Source organism: Aotus nancymaae, unplaced genomic scaffold (assembly GCF_030222135.1).
Source record: "Aotus nancymaae isolate 86718 unplaced genomic scaffold, 86718_ANA_hifiasm-v0.15.2.pri h1tg000036l, whole genome shotgun sequence".
NCBI lineage: Eukaryota > Metazoa > Chordata > Mammalia > Primates > Aotidae > Aotus > Aotus nancymaae.
The window spans coordinates 5,929,185-5,950,532 of NW_026988450.1; the positions used below are offsets into that span (position 1 = coordinate 5,929,185).

At 41.3% G+C, this 21,348-nt stretch overlaps 1 protein-coding gene across 2 annotated transcripts in view; it reads left to right on the top strand.

Moving 5' to 3' along the window:
- Positions 1-385: 385 nt before the first annotated feature.
- The window catches only part of RGS20 (regulator of G protein signaling 20), a 96,373-nt gene continuing 75,410 nt past the window's right edge, over positions 386-21,348 (top strand). For both annotated transcript variants that reach the window (XM_064384186.1, XM_064384183.1), the window contains exon 1: positions 386-664. In XM_064384186.1, the coding sequence (XP_064240256.1) occupies positions 500-664 (165 nt within the window). In that variant the 5' untranslated portion in view covers positions 386-499. The remainder of the gene's footprint in view (positions 665-21,348) is intronic.

Here is a 21,348-nt window from a genome sequence, read left to right on the forward strand (position 1 = left end):
AGCCACCACGCCCAGCCCTAAAATAACTTTTTAAGAAACCTGGAAAGATTGAGCCAACCATCTGTCTGTCAATTGCACAGCCCAAGATTGTCAAGTACTATTGCCTATCACATACCACTAATAGAGAATTTTTGCCAGGAAATCTGTTTATCACTATATGCTAAGCTGTATATCACTTGAATCATTTCTTTCAGTTTCGATTTAGGATTACATGTGAATTAAGAATACATTTCTACCTTTAGAGGGCACTCGTAACATACAGTACCTAGACATTCAAATAAGCAACTCTACCAAGAATAGAAGATTAAAGATCTGTGGATAAGCTACTGATCCACAAAGCAGATAATCCTTTTGCTTTCATTAGTGTAACTTTCCAAGGAGCCTCCCCACAGACTCAGAGCCAGCCCAGCATTAGCTAAACGAAGAGAAACAGTGGATCCTGTGCTAACATCGGCAAAACCAGGCAACAGGACTCATTTGGGGCCTTTATTGTAAAAACATGCCCCAGCTTTCCCAAGATAGCCAAGAGTGCCTCCAGAAACATTTCTCCAGACCGTCTATATGGACACAGTTTCTGCCCCTGTTTAGGGCTCAGAGATATAACGCAGACATTCACCAAACCACAGAAAATGAAGGAGACCCCAGGGCTGTGCCTGACATCAAGGTAAGATGATCTCCACAATCCATGATCCTTTCCTGTCAAGGGAAAGTGTTTACCCAGAAAGAATATAAACTTTAGGCAAGCTCTAGTGCCATTGCTCACTTATCTTAATGTTTGATCAAAAATGTTTTCAAACCAACCCCAAGGGAAATCCAGAACCTAGAAGATAATTGCTTGATCTCTCTAATTTTCTCCAATCTATACAGTTTCCCTTTACCAAAACAAATGATGATTTATTGTTTTTTTGTTTGTTTGCATGTTTCAGGCTATAACATTCAGCAAATCTAGACAGATTTCGTGGCTATTGGTGTTAGCACTTGGATCTATTTCTCTGATATAAATATTATATCCCTTATGATAATACTGAAAGAAAAATTATAGACTGCTTTCTAAAATAATTCCTAGGGAAAAAAATTGATAAACTAATAAAGGAACATAAGAACATTAAAGAGCTAAGGGGTGATTTTTCCAAATTCGAAGTTTCCCGAGGTGAATTTCCTAAGCATGAGTTTCTGTCAGTAGATAATTACATTATTTATGCAAAGAGTGAGAATTTTCCTGCTGGATGTTATGTGCGTCTTTGAAGAAAATACAGTGTGAGTCTGTAAATCCTCTTAGCTATTAATAGAACCATCTCCTGAAAGGTTACTTGGTATAGAATATGGACATGTGTTAATGTCTAACGAGAAATGCGCACACTCAGAATTAAATGCTGCAAAACTATAAAACTGTTCAAATACTTTAGCACCAGAAAATTCACCTGTTCTTGTGCCATGGTTCATATTCTGATAATAATCATTATTTATTTGCAAATTCTTTATATAATTCTCTAGATCTGCCCTTTCTCCTAATGTTATTTTGACCATTTGGCATTAGCGGAGGGGAAAACGATAGAAATAAAAAGGGTCAACACAAATTATCATCTGAGCACTAGGAGTTTAGGAAACCGCAATGAAATGGGATGTAGTGACCAAGAGTCCTGAATTAATAGACATCTTAATGTAGGCAACACATGCGAAAGATATTTCTAAAATACAGAACGTGGAGGCTACTTTGAGAAAACTGACAGCAACAACAACAAATATACCCACTGTGTGATGCATATGTGTGCTGTTGTGTATGTACGCATGTATAGACATGCACACACATGTATGTAATTTCAGATATACCCACTGTGTGATGCATATGTGTGCTGTTGTGTATGTACGCATGTATAGACATGCACACACACGTATGTAATTTCAGATATACCCACTGTGTGATGCATATGTGCGCTGTTGCGTATGTACGTGTGTATACACATGCACACACACATGTAATTTCAAATATACCCACTGTGTGATGCATATGTGCGCTGTTGCGTATGTACGTGTGTATACACATGCACACACACATGTAATTTCAAATATACCCACTGTGTGATGCATATGTGCGCTGTTGCATATGTACGTATGTATAGACATGCACACACACATGTAATTTCAAATATACACACTGTGTGATGCATATGTGCACTGTTGCATATGTATGTATGTATACACATGCACACACACATGTAATTTCAAATATACCCACTGTGTGATGCATATGTGCGCTGTTGTGTATGTACGCATGTATAGACATGCACACACACGTATGTAATTTCAGATATACCCACTGTGTGATGCATATGTGCGCTGTTGTGTATGTACGCATGTATAGACATGCACACACACGTATGTAATTTCAGATATACCCACTGTGTGATGCATATGTGCGCTGTTGTGTATGTACGCATGTGTAGACATGCACACACACATGTAATTTCAAATATACCCGCTGTGTGATGCATATGTGCGCTGTTGCGTATGTACGTGTGTATACACATGCACACACACATGTAATTTCAAATATACCCACTGTGTGATGCATATGTGCGCTGTTGCGTATGTACGTGTGTATACACATGCACACACACATGTAATTTCAAATATACCCACTGTGTGATGCATATGTGCGCTGTTGCGTATGTACGTGTGTATACACATGCACACACACATGTAATTTCAAATATACCCGCTGTGTGATGCATATGTGCGCTGTTGTGTATGTACGCATGTATAGACATGCACACACACGTATGTAATTTCAGATATACCCACTGTGTGATGCATATGTGCGCTGTTGTGTATGTACGCATGTATAGACATGCACACACACGTATGTAATTTCAGATATACCCACTGTGTGATGCATATGTGCGCTGTTGTGTATGTACGCATGTATAGACATGCACACACACATGTAATTTCAAATATACCCGCTGTGTGATGCATATGTGCGCTGTTGCGTATGTACGTGTGTATACACATGCACACACACGTAATTTCAAATATACCCACTGTGTGATGCATATGTGCGCTGTTGCGTATGTACGTGTGTATACACATGCACACACACATGTAATTTCAAATATACCCACTGTGTGATGCGTATGTGCGCTGTTGCGTATGTACATGTGTATACACATGCACACACATGTAATTTCAAATATACCCTCTGTGTGATGCATATGTGCGCTGTTGCGTATGTACGTGTGTATACACATGCACACACACATGTAATTTCAAATATACCCACTGTGTGATGCATATGTGCGCTGTTGCGTATGTACGTATGTATAGACATGCACACACACATGTAATTTCAATTATACCCACTGTGTGATGCATATGTGCACTGTTGCATATGTATGTATGTATACACATGCACACACACATGTAATTTCAAATATACCCACTGTGTGATGCATATGTGCATTGTTGCATATGTATGTATGTATACACATGCACACACACATGTAATTTCAAATATACCCACTGTGTGATGCATATGTGTGCTGTTGTGTATGTACGCATGTATAGACATGCACACACACGTATGTAATTTCAGATATACCCACTGTGTGATGCATATGTGCGCTGTTGTGTATGTACGCATGTATAGACATGCACACACACGTATGTAATTTCAGATATACCCACTGTGTGATGCATATGTGCGCTGTTGTGTATGTACGCATGTATAGACATGCACACACACATGTAATTTCAAATATACCCACTGTGTGATGCATATGTGCACTGTTGCATATGTATGTATGTATACACATGCACACACACATGTAATTTCAAATATACCCACTGTGTGATGCATATGTGCGCTGTTGTGTATGTACGCATGTATAGACATGCACACACACGTATGTAATTTCAGATATACCCACTGTGTGATGCATATGTGCGCTGTTGTGTATGTACGCATGTATAGACATGCACACACACATGTAATTTCAAATATACCCACTGTGTGATGCATATGTGCGCTGTTGCATATGTATGTATGTATACACATGCACACACACATGTAATTTCAAATATACCCACTGTGTGATGCATATGTGCATTGTTGCATATGTATGTATGTATACACATGCACACACACATGTAATTTCAAATATACCCACTGTGTGATGCATATGTGCGCTGTTGTGTATGTACGCATGTATAGACATGCACACACACGTATGTAATTTCAGATATACCCACTGTGTGATGCATATGTGCGCTGTTGTGTATGTACGCATGTATAGACATGCACACACACATGTAATTTCAAATATACCCGCTGTGTGATGCATATGTGCGCTGTTGCGTATGTACGTGTGTATACACATGCACACACACATGTAATTTCAAATATACCCGCTGTGTGATGCATATGTGCGCTGTTGCGTATGTACGTATGTATACACATGCACACACACATATGTAATTTCAAATATACCCGCTGTGTGATGCATATGTGCGCTGTTGCGTATGTACGTGTGTATACACATGCACACACACATGTAATTTCAAATATACCCACTGTGTGATGCATATGTGCACTGTTGCATATGTATGTATGTATACACATGCACACACACATATGTAATTTCAGAGTTCTAACTGTATTGAGAAGGTATGCTCTAAGTGGAATCAAAGACAAAATGCAAAAATATTTAAGAATCAGTATTACACCTTCCCAGAATTGACCACACACGCTGGTGCTGAGCAGCCTAACTTCTATCCTAACCTCACTAACCTGCTAATAGGTTCCAGCCTGCACAGCAGCAGGTGAGGGTAGAAGGGAGAAATCCAGTTGGGATGCTACTGGCTCCTTCACTCAGTTTTGCCTTTTGAAAAAGATCTTTTTAACAAAAAAAAAAAAAGAAAATATATTTTTATATTGCATCCGAATACAGAAAGAGGAAACGTGCGCTTCTAGCAAATGTAAAGGATGGAAACACTCAACTCATTTTGAGTCTGCAGACATCACTGAATCCTTACTAACTGCAAAACCTTGGGCTAGGGGCTGTAGGAAATAAAAAGAAAGAGCAAGATCTGCTCCCTCCTTTCTAGAGACTTACTTTACACTGAGAAAGATAAGCATATAGCATATTATCAGCATGATTCATGTCAATAATATAAGATACCTATATAATTATTGTACATTCTTTCAATCAGTAAGATACTAGGGAAGGAATATGATCAGTATAGGACAAGACAATTGAAGAAGCCTAGTGTTAGAATGAAAGCAGCGAAATTTAAGGTAGATGTGAAATAATGTCTAAGAACATACATATAGAGGCAGAAAGAGGGAACTTGGGCTAAAATGTGTCTATATGTCCAGGGGTCAGTGAGAAATTCTCCAAAAATCCTCAACGTACGCCTTGCAGTTTGTGTAAAAATTACCCCCAAATAGATTATGGGCTTAAATGTAGAACTACATGTGAAACTATAGAACTTTTAGGAAAAAAATGGGAGAAAATCTTTATGAGCTAGGGCTAAGCAAAGAGTACACAGACATCATGATCCATTCAAGAAAATAAACCAATAAATCAGACTTCATTAGAATTAAAAAGCTTTTGTCATGCCAAAGACTCTATCGAGAGGATGAAAGACAGCATACAGATGGCAGGAAAATACTTTCACCCCCATGTCTGCCAAAGGCCTTGAACCTAGAATAAAGAATTCTCAAAACTCAAGAGTAGAAGGCAAACGGTCCAACAAGAATCTGGGCAAAAGACATCAACAGGCATTTTACTGAAGAGCATATGCAGATAAATCAGTATATGAAAAGATAAGCAACACTGTTAGCCATTAGGGAGATGCTAATTAAAGCCACAGTGAAATATCAGTACACACCCAGCAGAATGGCTAAAATGAAAAAAAAAATTAATGGCTATGAAAATGGCTAGAATGGCTAAAATTGTGACACCACCTGCTGGAAAGGATGCAGAGAAACCGAATCATTCATGCATTGCTGATAGGAATGTAAAATAGTATAGCCAGTCTGGAACACAATTTGGCAATTTCTCTTAAGACTGAATACACAGCTACCATATGGTCTAGCAATGTCACCATTAGGCATCTATCCCAGAGAAAGGAAAACCTACATTTACATCAACGCTGTATGCCAATGTCCACAGCTGCTTTATTTGTAATAGCCAAAAACCAGAAACAACCCAAAAGCCCTTCAAGGGATGAATGATTAAACAAACTGTGGTACATCCATACCATGGAATCCTATGGAGCGACGAAAAGGAATGACCTACTGATACACGAAACAACTTGAATAGACTTCAGGAAATGATGCTGAGTGGGGAAGAAAAAGCCAATTCCAAAAGATCACATACTACACATATGTGTATGATTCTATATAAGCCACTCTTTTTTTTTTTTTTTTTTGAGACAGAGTCTTGCTCTGTCACACAGGCTGGAGTGCAGTGGCACGTTCTTGGCTCACTGCAACCTCCACCTCCTGCATTCAAGCGATTCTCTCACCTTTGCCACCCAAGTAGCTAGGGCTACAGGCACACACTACCACATGCAGCTGATTTTTGTATTTTTATTAGAGATGGAGTTTCACCATATTGGCCAGGCTGATCTCGAACTCCTGACCTCAAGTGATCCACCCGCCTCGGCCTCCCAAAGTGCTGGGATTACAGGCATGAGCCACCACGCCCAGCCTCTATCCTATTCTCTTTTAAAGATGAGTAGATAACTGTTCAGATAGATTAAATAACACGTGCATGATTATATAGGGGTTTTTTATTTTTTATTTTTTTCATCACTAAGTATCACAGAAGATTATATAGTTTTTAATGAGTCCATTGATTTTAAATATTTTTACTGAATGCCTCTGCCTAAGTGCTAGGTAGAACTCACAGTCCAAAGGAAATAATATGACCTCAGCCTCTCAAAGTGCTGGGATTACAGACGTAAGTTACCGTGCCCAGCCTATCTAAGCCACTCTTGAAATAAAATTACAGACATGGAGAACAGATTCGTGGTTGCCAAAGATTAGGGATAAAGGTAGGGTGGTGGATATAGCTACAAAGGGGTCACACTTTAAAGGGAGCCTAATGGTGATGAACCAGTTCTGTGTCTTGACTGCAGTGGCACATATTACATGTGTAATGTGATAAAACTGCAACAACTACACACGTGCACACACAGAAATGAGTGAAATCTGAATAAGCTCTGTGAATGGTACCAATGTCATTTCCTGGTTTTGCTATTGTCCTTCAGTTACGAAGTCTCTTTTGAGGGAAACTGGCTGATGGGTACACGGGACCACTCTGTACATGTGTGCGTGTGTGATTTCCTATAACTATAGCATTATTTCAAAATAAAAAATTTGTAAAAGCAAACCTCTAGATGCAGGTTAAACTGAGACTATGACACACAAATTGCCTGTATTTATTGTTGTGGTTCTTCCAGTTCTTTTCATTTGGATCCTTGGGTTTGTGGCATTGATGTGGTCTGACCTGTTTTAAAGATGAGAAAATAAGTTTGGATATACTATTGATTGCATATGTGAATTCAGCTGAGAGGCGATTTCAACCTGGATTTTCTGACACTTATTTCAATATATATTTGATAGCTTCTGACAGTGATTTAAAAAGTGGACTGTAGTTTCCTAAGCTTGAAGTCAGCCTTCTTGATGGTACTTTCTCTACGCATTCTGCCCAAAATACTCTAACATGGTCCACTAATTTATGACAAAATAACTACTACCCCATCAACAAACACACCTGCACATACACTCACATACTTGTCTTCATCAGATTACTTATTTATTTATTTTTAATTTTTTTTTTTTTTTTTTTTTGAGACTCAGTCTCACTCTGTAGCCCAGGCTGGAGTGCAGTGGTGCAATCTCAGCTCACTGCAACCTCCACCTCCCAAGTTCAAGTGATTCTCCTGCCTCAGCCTCCCAACTAGCTGGGACTAATTTTTTTTTTTTTTTTTTGTATTTTTAGTACAGTCAGGGTTTCACCATGTTGGCTGAGCTGGTCTCAAACTCCTGACCTCAGATGATCCACCCACCTCAGCCTCCCAAAGTGCTGGGCTTACAGGCATGAGCTACTGTGCCTGACTGGTTAGATTTTTTTTTTCCTCCATCAGGATTTTTGTTTCTTTTCATGGCAGGAATGCAAGTGGGAGGCTGGGTGAACCCAAGGCCAGCAGTTTTTCTAGACAATCAACATAAGGAAGAGAAAGCGTTACAGCCGCTCTAGTGAGAAGTCAACACATAAATATATATGTTTATGTGTGTGCATTCTTTTTCAGTAATAAACATGGTCAGAGCTTAGACAGGAGAGCTGTTTCCACAATGTTACTTTTCAGCCCATTCCAAACTCAATGCCCTTCTGAAAGTGTTGGCTTCTAAGTGGTCTGACCACTTAAAAGGTCTGCCTGCTGTTCCAGACTGTGATCCCTTGAGCAGATGATCAAAGCACTTATTTTGAAACCTTATACTCAGAAAGGAGAAAATAAATCTCAAGGCACAAAAGGGCAGCTACAAAGACAATGGAGCCTTGTGTGATGAAAAGGATAGACAAAAGAAGAAAGGAAAAGCAGCTTAGTAAGGAGCAATTATGCCTGTTGGCCAAATACCTTATCATTAGTGTATTCAGAATGATTCTGTCCTGCCTCTATTTGTGAAAAAGGAAGTTCACTGAAAAGAATATCATTGTTTCTTATTTTCCTGAAGGCCCTCGGAAAATAATTCCATAGTAATTAATTTAACACTTGAGATATTCACAAACCTATTGAGGAAAAGGCTCATTTGGAAGTCAGCCATGCTTCTCTCTGCCTTGGCTAGCATGCACTTGTTCACTGGCCATCCTCCAGCACCTGCTTCGGGGTCTTCCCAAGTGAGGCCAGGGGGACGTGGGCTTTGCAGTTCCACAGGCCCGGGGCTCAGGGCCTTGGGTTCTCAGTGAGCAGTACTTACATGGTCTTCCTTTGATGGAGACCATAAGGAAGACCTTGGGTATGTTCTTTGGGAAAGTGAAAAAAGGTCTTCAATTACTCAGCCTCTAAGCTCGCAACCCAGGACAATCCATGTGACATTAAGAACCAAACAAAGAGGAGGAATGAAGAAAGGGGAGATGTTGGTCAAAGGGCACAAAGTGTCAGTTAGATTAGAGAAATAAATTTTATTGATCTAGTCTACAGTATGGTGACTGTAGTTAACAGCTTGGAGCATCCGTAATCTGAAAGTCCAAAACGCAAAATACTCCAAAATCTGAAACTTTTTAAGGCAGACATGACATTCAAAGGGAATGCTCATTGGAGCATTTCAGATTCGGATTTTTAGATTTGGGATGCTGAACCAGCAAATATAATACAACTATTCCAAACACTGGAAAAAAATTCTGAAATCCAAAGAGCTTCTGGTCCCAACCATTTTGTGTAAGGAATGCTCAGCTTGTAATCATGTATATTTCAAAGTTGCAAAAAAGTAGATTTTTTTACTTTCTTATCACAAAAAAATAAATAGATGAGGTGATGGGTGAGTTAGCTTTATTTAAGGTTTCTATAATGTATACAAATATTAAAACATCACATTGTAACCCATAAATATATGCAATTATCATGTGTCCCTTAAAAATAAAAATAAATAAAATAGCTTTCAGCTTGTCATAAAAGGTACTTATTATCATCCCAGAGACTTTTCTTATATCGCTAACTTGGACAATCCCTTACATTAATGAAGTACTTAAGGTACCAGCTAATGCCTTTCAAAGTAATAAATGAAATGGTGATCAATTTAAAAGTAAATGATGGCCAGCCATGGTGGCTTACACCTGTAATCCCAGCATTTTGGGAAGGTTGGGCACGGTGGCTCATACCTGTAATCCTAGCACATTGGGAGGCTGATGAAGGAGGACTTCTTGAGTTCAGGAGTTCGAGACCAGCTTGGGCAACATAGTGAGACCCTGTCTCTAAATAAAAAATAAAATAAATAAAAAAGTGAATGGTAAAAGGTAACCTTCAAAATCCCTCATATAACTTTCATAAAATTTAAGAAGTGAATGACGTGTTCATGAATAGCAAAGAAATACATTTCACCTTCACTGATGAAAACACTAGGCAAGAAATATTAGTACCTCAATGTAGGTAGCCCAACTCAGACAACCTGTCTAAGGCAGTCAGGTAATCTGGATCATGCTACAGTAACAAATAAACCCCAGTCATGTCAGAGGGAAGTGATCCCATTGATTACACTCACATTCACATTGTTTTTGACAAAACCAGGCCCACTACCAATTTAATTACAAAGCAGGCTTGGAAACATGGAGGAGCCCAAGACACCAGTAAGCACCAGCAGCCTCCACCACACCATCCACTGGGCTCTGATCTGAACACCTATATACTCTGCTGACAATTTGAGACTCTGAACAGGAAAAATGGAAAGCCATTCTATCAATGAAACAGACAAGTATCTCACTATGGTAAGGCCCTCCGGTAGCAAGAGAGGTCATAAATAGAAAACTCAAGTGACTATAAATAAAAAGTAAAGCATTCCTTATATCAAAAATGGATGCATACACACACACACACACACACACACACACACACACACCCTTTTAAAAACGTATATATGCACATACCTGAAAGAGAGCATAATGTGTATTTGTGCTTTTCATATATACATTGGTTTGAAAAAAGTCAAGGTAATATCACAAAGACCCAGAGGTGGCAGTGCTGAAGAAAGAGAGGTAGGGCAGAGTGAAAAGGAGGATGGCATGTGATAGCTGATTCACCCTAGAGGTGCTAGAAGCAACTGACGAGCCCCTGAGCAAGGAAGGTAGAGAAGGGTCTCCAGTGATCAGCTGGGGCAAGCTCAAAAGATTGTTTGCTACAGTTAATGTGGCCCCGTTTTTTTTAACCTGTAGGCCATATGCAATGCCTCCTTGACTGTCTGAAAAATATCCAGCAATGGAACCGGGGTTACATTTTTTTGTTTTTGTTTTTGTTTTTTTAGATCCTCATTAGTATAGTGTTTAGTTAAAAAAAAAAAACAAAAAACGTGGGGAGTGGGGCAGAGTTAGCGGGAAGTACTGAAAGTGTTTTCAGAAGAGACATATGATCTTTGATTTGCCTTAAAATAATCCAGGGAAGGAGGGAAGGAGGGAAGGAGGGAAGGAGGAGTATAAGGGATAACACGGAATTGGCAATATGTTGTTAATCATTGAAACTAGGTAATGAATATGAGGGTTCATGAAGATAGTCACTCAATTTTTTTACATTTTGAAAATTAACATAATACATTTATCTTTAAGAATTCCCAAGACTAGAGCTTACAATGTACTTTTGAATTTAATAACAAATAAATATTTCATGTTTTATTTATACACCACAGTGGGAGCCGTTGTGTTCACTGCTTAGCAAACATTGAGTAACTGCACAAATCCTGACCTTTCAAGGGAATTTTTTTTAACGGCAAAAAAATCCCATATGAAAATCAAAGAAGCATACTGCAAAAATCCTGGCTAGCTTTAATATGCTGGTTTGTTTGTCTTTTCATTGATCTTACAACTCTCAGATTTTAAATGGTTTTAATGGTTAGGGAAAAATATATCTGGTATCATTTCCATTGTTGAAAAGGTCTCAAAAAATCATGTTGGCTTCCCTGCTGAAATCAAGCCAGTCTTCACAAAGCCACAAAATCACTGCAAATGCTTTAGAAAATTTACATTAAAGGTTTACCCTCTTGCAAGATAAAGATGTGGATAAACTATATTGGGAACCTCAGGGGTGTGTTAGGCCATTTTCATGCTGCTATGAAGAAATACCTGAGACTGGGTAACATATAAAGAAAAAGAGGTTTAATGGACTTACAGTTCCACATGGCCGAGGAGGCCTCACAATCATGGTGGAAGGCAAAGGAGGAGCAAAGGCATGTCTTACATGGTGGCAGGCAAGACAGCGTGTGCAGGGGAACTGCCCTTCATAAAACCAGATCTCATGAGACTTACTGACTATTACAAGAACAGCATGGGAAAAACCCCCTTGATTCAATTACCTCCCACCTGGTCCCTCCCACAACACATGGGGATTATGGGAGCTACAATTCAAGATGAGATTTGGGTGGGGTCACAGCCAAACCATATTAGGGAGTAACCTTGTTTTTTCTATGTTCTCTAGAAACCATTTAATTCCATTCTGTGAGAAAAGGTGATCCAGATCAAGCTTGTGTCATTTAAGAGTTTATTTTAGAAACCTCTATAGAATGGTTTTATAGCTCCTGCATTTAAAATGACTGAAAAATGAAATTTTAAGATGGAGCAAATATGTTGAAAGGATAATAGTTTAAACCATATAGTGACAGTTGGAATCTATTCAAATAAGAAAGAAACCCAAATCACAGACTACAAAAGTAATTTGATTTGACATCAATTATGTAACCAAATATGTTTTCTCATAAGACTATATTTGGCTTATATGATTTTAAATTCTCAAGACTAAAACTTGTAAGGATTTATATTCAAGTGATAGAAATTTTATTCAAAATAAGACTGGAAATGAACTAAAATATGGAAGACATAGTCTTAACATATTTTTGTAACTGTCCAAATTTCATGTGACTAGAAGACAAGAAGAAATAGCAAGGAGGCAGGGATTACAGGTGCCCACCACCACATCCAGCTAATTTAAAAAATTTCTTTTTTGTAGAGATGGGGTTTCGCCATGTTGGCCAGGCTAGTCTCGAACTCCTGACCTCATGATTCGCCCACCTTGGCCTCCCAAAGTGCTGGGATTACGAGAACAGCATGAGAAAAACCTGCCCCCATGATTCAATTACCTCCCACCAGGTCCCTCCCATGACACATGGGTCGACTTTCTGACTCAAGAGAGGACAGAGGGTCACACAAGAACTTCATGACCCATGTCCCCTAGGGGCTGAGGGTCTGCTGACTTTAGTTTTGTGGGGTTCATCCACAGATATTTTGCAGAATGTCTGGTGATGGGAATAGGTGATAAACAGAGAAGATGTGTAGATTTATCCCTGAGGCATGATTATAAACCTTGTGGGTGATAGATACAAAATGACACATGGGGATTATGGGAGCTACAATTCAAGATGAGATTTGGGTGGAGACACAGCCAAACTATTACAGGGAGTAAACTTGTTTTTCTAAGTTCTCTAGAAACCATTTAATTCCATTCTATGAGAAAAGGCTAGCAGCCCAGGAACCTCAGCCCAGGAATCTGCAGAAGATGCTAGAAAGATAGTTTAACACCTGCAAACTGCCTCTAATAGCTGTGGTTCCATGTTCTCATTTCAAATTCCCAGGAGAGAGGATCTGGCCCAGTATCGATGTGGACTCTGTCTCAAGATCCATCAGCCCTGCTGGGTGTGGTGGCTCTTGCCTGTAATCCCAGCACTCTGGGAGGCCAAGGCAGGTGGATCACTTGAGGTTAGGAGTTTGAAACCAGCCTGGCCAACATGGTGAAACCCCATCTCTACTAAAAAATACAAAAATTAGCCAGGTATGGTGGCACATACCTGTAATCCCAGCTACTTGGGAGGCTGAGGCAGGAGAATTGCTTGAACCCTGGAGGCATAGGCTGCAGTGAGCCAAGATCACACCACTGCACTCTAGCCTGGGCAACAGAGGGAAACCTTGTCTCAAAAAAGAAAAGAAAGAAAGAAAGAAAGAAAAAGATCCATCTGCCCTGACTGTTCTGTAGTTAGTAAGAGAATCTTAAGGGGTTGTCCAGCACATATTTTGAGTGATTGCAACTTTGTGGGTTTTTTGTTTGAGATGGAGTCTCAAACTCCAGCACATCCAGGCTGGAGTGCGGTGGCGCGACCTCGACTCACCACAGCTTCTGCCTCCAGGGTTCAAGCGATTCTCCTGCCTCAGCCTCCCAAGTAACTGGGATTACAGGCATGTGCCACCACACCCAGCAAATTTTTGTATTTTTTAGTAGAGATGGGGTTTCACCATGGGATTTCACCTCTGGGTTCAAGTGATTCTCCTGCCTCAGCCTCCTGAGTAGCTGGGACTACAGGCGCACGCCACCACGCATAGCTAATTTTTGTGTTTTTCAGTCGAGATGAGATTTCGCCATGTTGGCCAGGATGGTCTCGATCTCTTGACCTCGTGATCCGCCTGCCTCAGCCTCCCAAAGTGCTGCTATTACAGGCGTAAGCCACCGCACCCGGCCAAGTGATTGCAACTTTGAACAAGCTTATAGGATTCCCAAATCAACTACGACATCTGAAGTAGATGGCCCTGAGTTAGATGTTTGAGGCCTGGCATTTTTATATCTATCACCGGCAAGCTTTATAATCATGCCTCAGAGATAAATCTACACATCTTCTCTGTTTATCTTCTATTCCCATCACCAGACATTCTGCAAAGTATCTGTGGATGAACCCCACAAAACTAAAATCTGGAGGCAACAGACCCTCAGTCCCTAGGGGACATGGACCGTGAAGTTCTTCTGTGACCCTCTATCCTTTCTTGAGTTATGCCAGTTGACCCAGTGTGGGTCGTTGGATACCCACCCACACTGATATATGAATATTTTTACCTGTAAGTTATCAACAAAATATATAGATTGATGAAATTGCATAAAAATAGTTGAGCAAAATATGACCAAATGAAATGAATAAAACATTTCTTGAAAGAAATGATCAAAGCAGTTGATATTACCAATGTCACACTGCATTTCTGAGTTCTATACTAAGTCTGCTCTCTTTGCTTCTGCGAGCTGGATTTAAGGCTTTCGTCTGTGACCATTTGCCCAGAGGATCATGTTCTGAAGGACATATTTTTGAAGTTTTCATTTGAAGAGAAAGCATTATTATCATCAACATCATCCCAGGAGAACATGCAGTTAGTTTTACACAGAGTTTTGTTGAAGAACAAGTTTGCTGGATTAAAAAATAAGCTTATGATCAGCAAGTAAAATCCAAGTACTATTGCTTCCTTGCTTCCTTTTTCTCTATTTTTGCCTTGTCTTAAAAATACCTGTACCTGATTATTATTATTATTATTATTTTCGGGAATGGAGTCTCGCTCTGTCGCCCAGGCTGGAGTGCAGTGGCGCGATCTCGGCTCACTGCAACCTCCTCCCACCAGATTCAAGCAATTCTCCTGCCTCAGCCTTCCAAGTAGCTGGGATTACAGGCATATGTCACCACGTATGGCTAATTTTTTTGTATTTTTAGTAGAGACAGGATTTCGCCATATTGGCTAGACTGGTCTCAAACTCCTGACCTTGTGATCCACCTGCCTCGGCCTCCCAAAGTGCTAGGATTACAGGTGTGGGCCACTGTGCCCGGCTATTTTTAATAACTTATTAGTATCTGTAAGATCTGGAAGCTTCCCTTTTCCCAGAGCTGCAGTTTTGGAGAAGCCAGACATCTCCCATCATTTGTTGGCCCGTGGGGAGTCCAGGCTTTGTGGGGCAAGCCATCGCCTCACATACATTCTTTGCTACCCCTGGAGATAGGTAGAGCGAAGGGGAGGAGAGGGCGAGAAACAGGAGGCAAAGGAGCATCCCTCAGGCCCCTGGTCGTTAGCCTGGGCCAAACTAGAAGTTAAGAGAAATTTGCCTCCCCTCTCTCTCACCCACCCCTCACCTTAGACTCTTCCCCAACATCCACAGACATACCTTAGGAACCGCATTCTCTCATTCCAGCCTAGTTTCTCCGTTTAAAAAAAGAAATAAAAGTTCAAATTCATATGCACTTAGATGTAAGTGAATTCATATGTCACTCCTGCTCATGAAATCTACAAGGAACACTCATTAGATCCACAAGAATGAACCTGAGGAGTGTAATTTAGACCATATAAAATCTGAGCAGGTGGCACACTTGGGGTTCAGGACTACCTCCAGCCCCTCCTCAGAAGCCACACTCCAGCAGGGAGCAAATCCCACTAGCTTCTTCTTCTGATCACAGAGAAAGTACAGTGTTCCTCAGTTCTGTCTTCAACTCAAAACCTCCTCCTTTATAAAAACTTAGCCGGAGGGCTGGGCATGGCAGCTCATGCCTATAATGCCAGCACTTGAGGAGGCCAGTAGTTTGAGGCCAGCCTGGGCAACAAAGAGAGATCCTGTCTCTACCAGAAAATTTAAAAATTAACTGGGTGAGTGGCACATGCCCCTAAGTCCCAGCTGCTCAGGAGGATGAGGCACGAGGATTAGTTGAGCCCAGGAGTTAGAGGCTGCAGTGAGCTATGATCACGCCACTACACTCCAGCCTGGGTGACAGAGCAAGACCCTGTCTCTAAAAAGAAAAGAAAATCTCCTCCTTTTCTAAGCAGTTTTGGCCAAAAGCCACATTATAATTCTGCTTGGTTTACCCATCAGAAATGGGCTGGGCTTTTAGATACATGAAATCACAAGGGGAGGGGGAAATGAAATTTTAGGAAATTGAGGAACCAGAGAGTTCATGACATTTTCAAATTCCTTCTCCCCGAGTCAAGATTCAGAGCTCATCGCTCCGTTCTTGGAATACAGCCGTCCCCCTCACTCCCGGATGCAACAAGCATTCTCGGGGACACAAAAGCCACCAGATGGGCTCTTTTTTGCTAATGCTTTTTAAAGGCAGGGAGTAGAAAAATGGCGAATGGTGACATCTGGTGGAAATCCAAGCATTGCAGCACTTCAAACCAGTATGACTTGAGGCTCAGTTGGAACTAACTGAAGCTTGTGTACTTGAAGATGTCCTTTTTTACCGAGTGAAAAGCTCAGTGATAGCACCCTTTTGGCTGACACAGGTACAGACTGCCACCAAGCAGGATGATGACATAAAGGGCAACGTCTTCAAAATGCCAAGAACTGGTTTTTGAATTCAGAGCTACGTTGGATTTTATTCTCTGAGTCTTCGTTTTATCTTCTATAAAATCAAGACAATGCTGGGCGTGGTGGCTCATGCCTATAATCCCAGCACTTTGGGAGGCTGAAGTGGGTGGGTCACCTGAGGTCAGGGGTTCAAGACCACCCTGGCCAACATGGTGAAACCCTGTCTCTACTAATAATACAAAAATTAGCTGGGCACGATGGTGTGCTTCTGTAATCTCAGCTACTCAGGAGGCTGAGGCAGGAGAATCACTTGAACCTAGGAGGCGGAGGTTGCAGGGAGCCAAGATTGCTCCACTGCACTCCAGCCTGGGCAATGGCTCAAGATTCGGTCTCAAAATAAATAAATAAAATAAATAAATAAATAAAATAAAGACAGTAATACTTTTCACATATAATTTGAATGGATTGCTTTGAAGCAAATCAAATGAGACAAGGCATGTAAAAACGCTGGTAAACTATAAAGACATATGCTTTAAAAAAAAAAAAAACAGAAACTCAGATAGGCTGGGCACAGTGGCTCATGCCTGTAATCCCAGCACTCTGAGAGGCCAAGGCAGGTGGATCACTTGAGGTAGGTCAGGAGTTCAAGACCAGCCTGGCCAACATGGAGAAACCCCATCTCTACAAAAATATCAAAAAAATTAGCCAAGCATGATGGCAGTTGCCTGTAATTCCAGCTACTCAGGAGGCTGAGGCAGGTACTTGAACCCAGGAGTCAGAAGTTGCAGTGAGCTGATATTGCACCATTGCACTCCAGCTTGGGCGACACAGCAAGACTCCATCTCAAAAAAAATAAAAACCTCAGATACTTTCAGGTGTTTTCTAAAGCCTGAATGAGTGGGTCCAGCTTTTCATTAGTCCTGTGCCACCTCCCGGGAACCTCTTGGAACCCTATGGGCTGGGTTTGTAGCCAGTTTCTCCATAATAGTTGTTTATCTAGTTATTTCCATCTGCAGGTGGACCTCGAACCTACTGGGCACAGGACAGGAGCCCAGTTAATATTGATTGGCCAGTTGATTAGTAGCTATAGAAATGCATTATTTCCCTAATTTTTTTTCTACTGTGTAGATGAAACAAGATTTCATCTGATTAAGGTCAGAGATCATACAGTATTTCTTGATGTCTTCAAACTGAAATTACTAAAATCTTTCTTCAGACAAATGTTTCATATGCTCTGAAAGAAATTAATGACTGTTAAGAATCCTGAATGGCCCCCAAAATGTTTAATTTCAAGGCAGTGCCAACCTCCAACTTACCCAAGAAAAACATCCCTTTAACATGCCAAGCAAAGCAGTCTAATTCAGTCGTGTCCAACTCAAAGAAATCAATGCCCACTAACAAGTTCTCCCAGCAGCCAGGCCAGAGGAGAGAGAAAGCCTTAGAATGACAGGGCCCCGCATGGCCTGAGCGAAACTCGCACAAAGCCCGGTTTATTAGGAACCAGTGGAAAAGCTATAAAGCCCAGGCAGCCTTCCTGAGCCTGTCACAAGTTGTCCGCTTTGGAGAGAACAATGTCTTCCCTGTTCTTGCCATCTTGTCTGTTGATTTTCAGGCTCCATCAGTGTGAAATCGGGAGATCCGGCCCAGGCCCGTGGGGACAAATGGAGTGGCCCTCTTGTGTCGTGCCTTCTCTGAACACCCATTTTAACAAACCTCATAACCTCAGGGTCAACTCATGCAATTGCGGCAGCCTCTATCCCACAGTCTCTCGCCTCCGTAATGGAGGAGGAGATGAGATGCATTGTTTGGAAATTTAAAACTCCATCTATTAAAAAATATTTTTATTACAAAAGTGTTAAACATAATGGCATAATAAAACCTTATGTGCCCATTACCCAGCTTCGACCATTATCAACTCCAGATTATGCCATTTTGAAGTTCATTCATTTAACAGATATTCATTAAGTACATGTTATATCCCAGTACTGCCTAGGTTTTCTTGTGGGGTTTTCTTGTTTGTTTTTGAGAGAGTTTGCTCTGTCACCCAGGCGTGCAGTGGCATGATCTCGGCTCACAGCAATCTCTGTCTCCTGGGCTCAAGCTATTCTCATGCCTCAGCCTCCTAAATAGCTGGGATTACATGTGTGCACCACCATACCAGGCTCATTTTTTCTATTTTTGGTAGAGATGGGGTTTCACCGTTTTGGCCAGGCTGGTCTTGAACTCCTGGCCTCAAGTGATCTGCCTGCCTTGACATTCCAAAGTACTGGGATTACAGGCATGAGCCACTGTGCCTAGCTGACTGCTTAGGGTTTTGAGACACAGATCTGAATATTGCAAAGTCCTGAGGCTCACAGAACTCAGAGCCTGATGGGAAAACAGACTATTACAATACAGAGAACACAGGAAACCCCTACATAAGCGAGCTTCCCGAGGGAAATGGCATCTAAGCTGGGACTTGAAGGATAAATAGGAGAGGAGATTGCCCTGGGGAACAGGAAGAAGAAACTGCAGAGGGAGTGATTCAGGAAGAAGGAGTAGTTGACACAAAGTCCCAGGAATGAGAATGAACAAGGAGATTTTAGGAACGGAAGGAACATGAATGTGAATGGTGCTTTGAGTACCAAGGAATAGGTAGCAGAAAGATGGGTAGACCGAGTACTCTCGGCAAATCACAGAAGGTCTTCTACGCCACGTGAAGTCGCTTGAACTTCATCCTGCAGAGAAATAAGGAGCCCCTGTGAAGCTAAAAGGAAGGAAAGAACGGGACACATTTACCTTTTAGACAGATCCCTCATCTGTAATGTGGGGAATGGAGTGGAGTGGACAGAGGCGCTGTGTAGGGGCAAAGGCTGGAGCTGTTTAGCAGGCCACTGTAATTTAATTAAGAGAGCTGGGAAGTCACGGTTGGGATGTTGACAAGTGCGCGCTTGGGGAGGCAGGTTGGCTCTGGAACTCTCTCTGGGGATTATGCTCTGCTTCTTCTGTAAGGTGGAAGGTTTGGGGTTGGGATGTGTGTGTGTCCTAAGAGAGGGCACTGGAGACTGATTACGTATCAGAGAATGGGCCCCATGCTGAATCCAGACATAAGTTCAGTTAGAAGCCCTAAAGACCATCTTCACTAAACCCCACGGCAGGGACCCAGGAGACCCAGGCCCGGGCAAGTACACAGATGGATCCAAAGTCACAACGGAAATTTGTGGTCGGATCTCCCTCTCCTGACCCTGCCTCCACTGCTCTGTGCTTTAGCCAACCGTCTTCCTTATTTCACCAGTGCCTCAGGAGAGCAGCAGAGCCTGGGAAACCGTGACAACTCAAATGGTGGCAGTGTGAGAGTTATCTCTCATGACACTCAAAAAAGAGACGTTAATTTTTTAAAACATTTATTCTAAGCAACTCTGTCCTCTACATTTCTCATGCTACATTTTCATGCCTGCATCTGCTTCTAGCAGCTCTTGGGATTTGGATGAGCCGGTTTTTCATTTCTCATAGTTACTAACATCCATCTTCAAAAAACCTTAGGATGAAATATTACGGTATGAACCCTGTTGACTTGTTTTACAGACTAACAATATTCTGAACTCCATGGATTTAATTTACCAAAGGTGTCTGGCATTATGTGAGGCAGATTCTGCTAGGTGTCTTCACTTTGGTGTGTATTCTTTACTATGCAAAATGTCAGGGGCTTCTGTCATTTCTAATGCCCTGTTAATATCTAAAATACTGTTTCCTAACTTTAGGTAAATCCGACCATTATGGAAGTAGTATTCTTCTTTCTCCCCCATTCCCAAAACAGGGTCTCAGATCACCAGTGCAGTAGTGTGATCCCAACTCACTGCAGCCTGAATCTCCTGGGCTCAGGTGATCCTCCTACCTCAGTCAGTCCCCGGTAGCTGGGACTACAGGCGCATACCACCACACCTGTCTAATTTTTTGTATTTTTTGTAGAGATGGGGTATTGCCACAGTTCCCAGGCTGGTCTCGAACTCCTGTGCTCAAGTGACCTGCCCACCTCAGCCTCCCAAAGTGCTGAGATTGCAGGCATGAGCCACCGCGCCTTACCAAAGCTGTGTCATTCTTTTTATTATTTTTATATTATTCAGAGAACTAATCAACTTACTAAGTAAGGTGGAGAATTAGCAGCCATGTGACTAACTGAGCTAGTACCTATAGAATCCAAGTCAGTAAATTCAACCTTCTGTGTAGGCTTGGAAATATGGGATTAGTAATTAGTCATTGAATTCCTATTATTTGCTGACTGTGAGACAAATTTAAATTTTGGTCTAAGACAATGAATATGGTCAAAGGTACTTAATTACTCCCAGAAACTATCATAAACAGGCATTGGGAGAATATGAACCAACAATATCACTGTCATAGATTACAGTCATCAGCATCAGTTAACAATGAATGTGTCTCCTGAATATGGTGTCAAGGAGCAGGACAGCCAGGAGGCGGGGCTGGGGAGCCAGTTCTACTCCTTACTGGCACTAACAGAAATCATCCAGCCTCACTGGTCTGCAGTTTACTCACCGAATAGCTGGG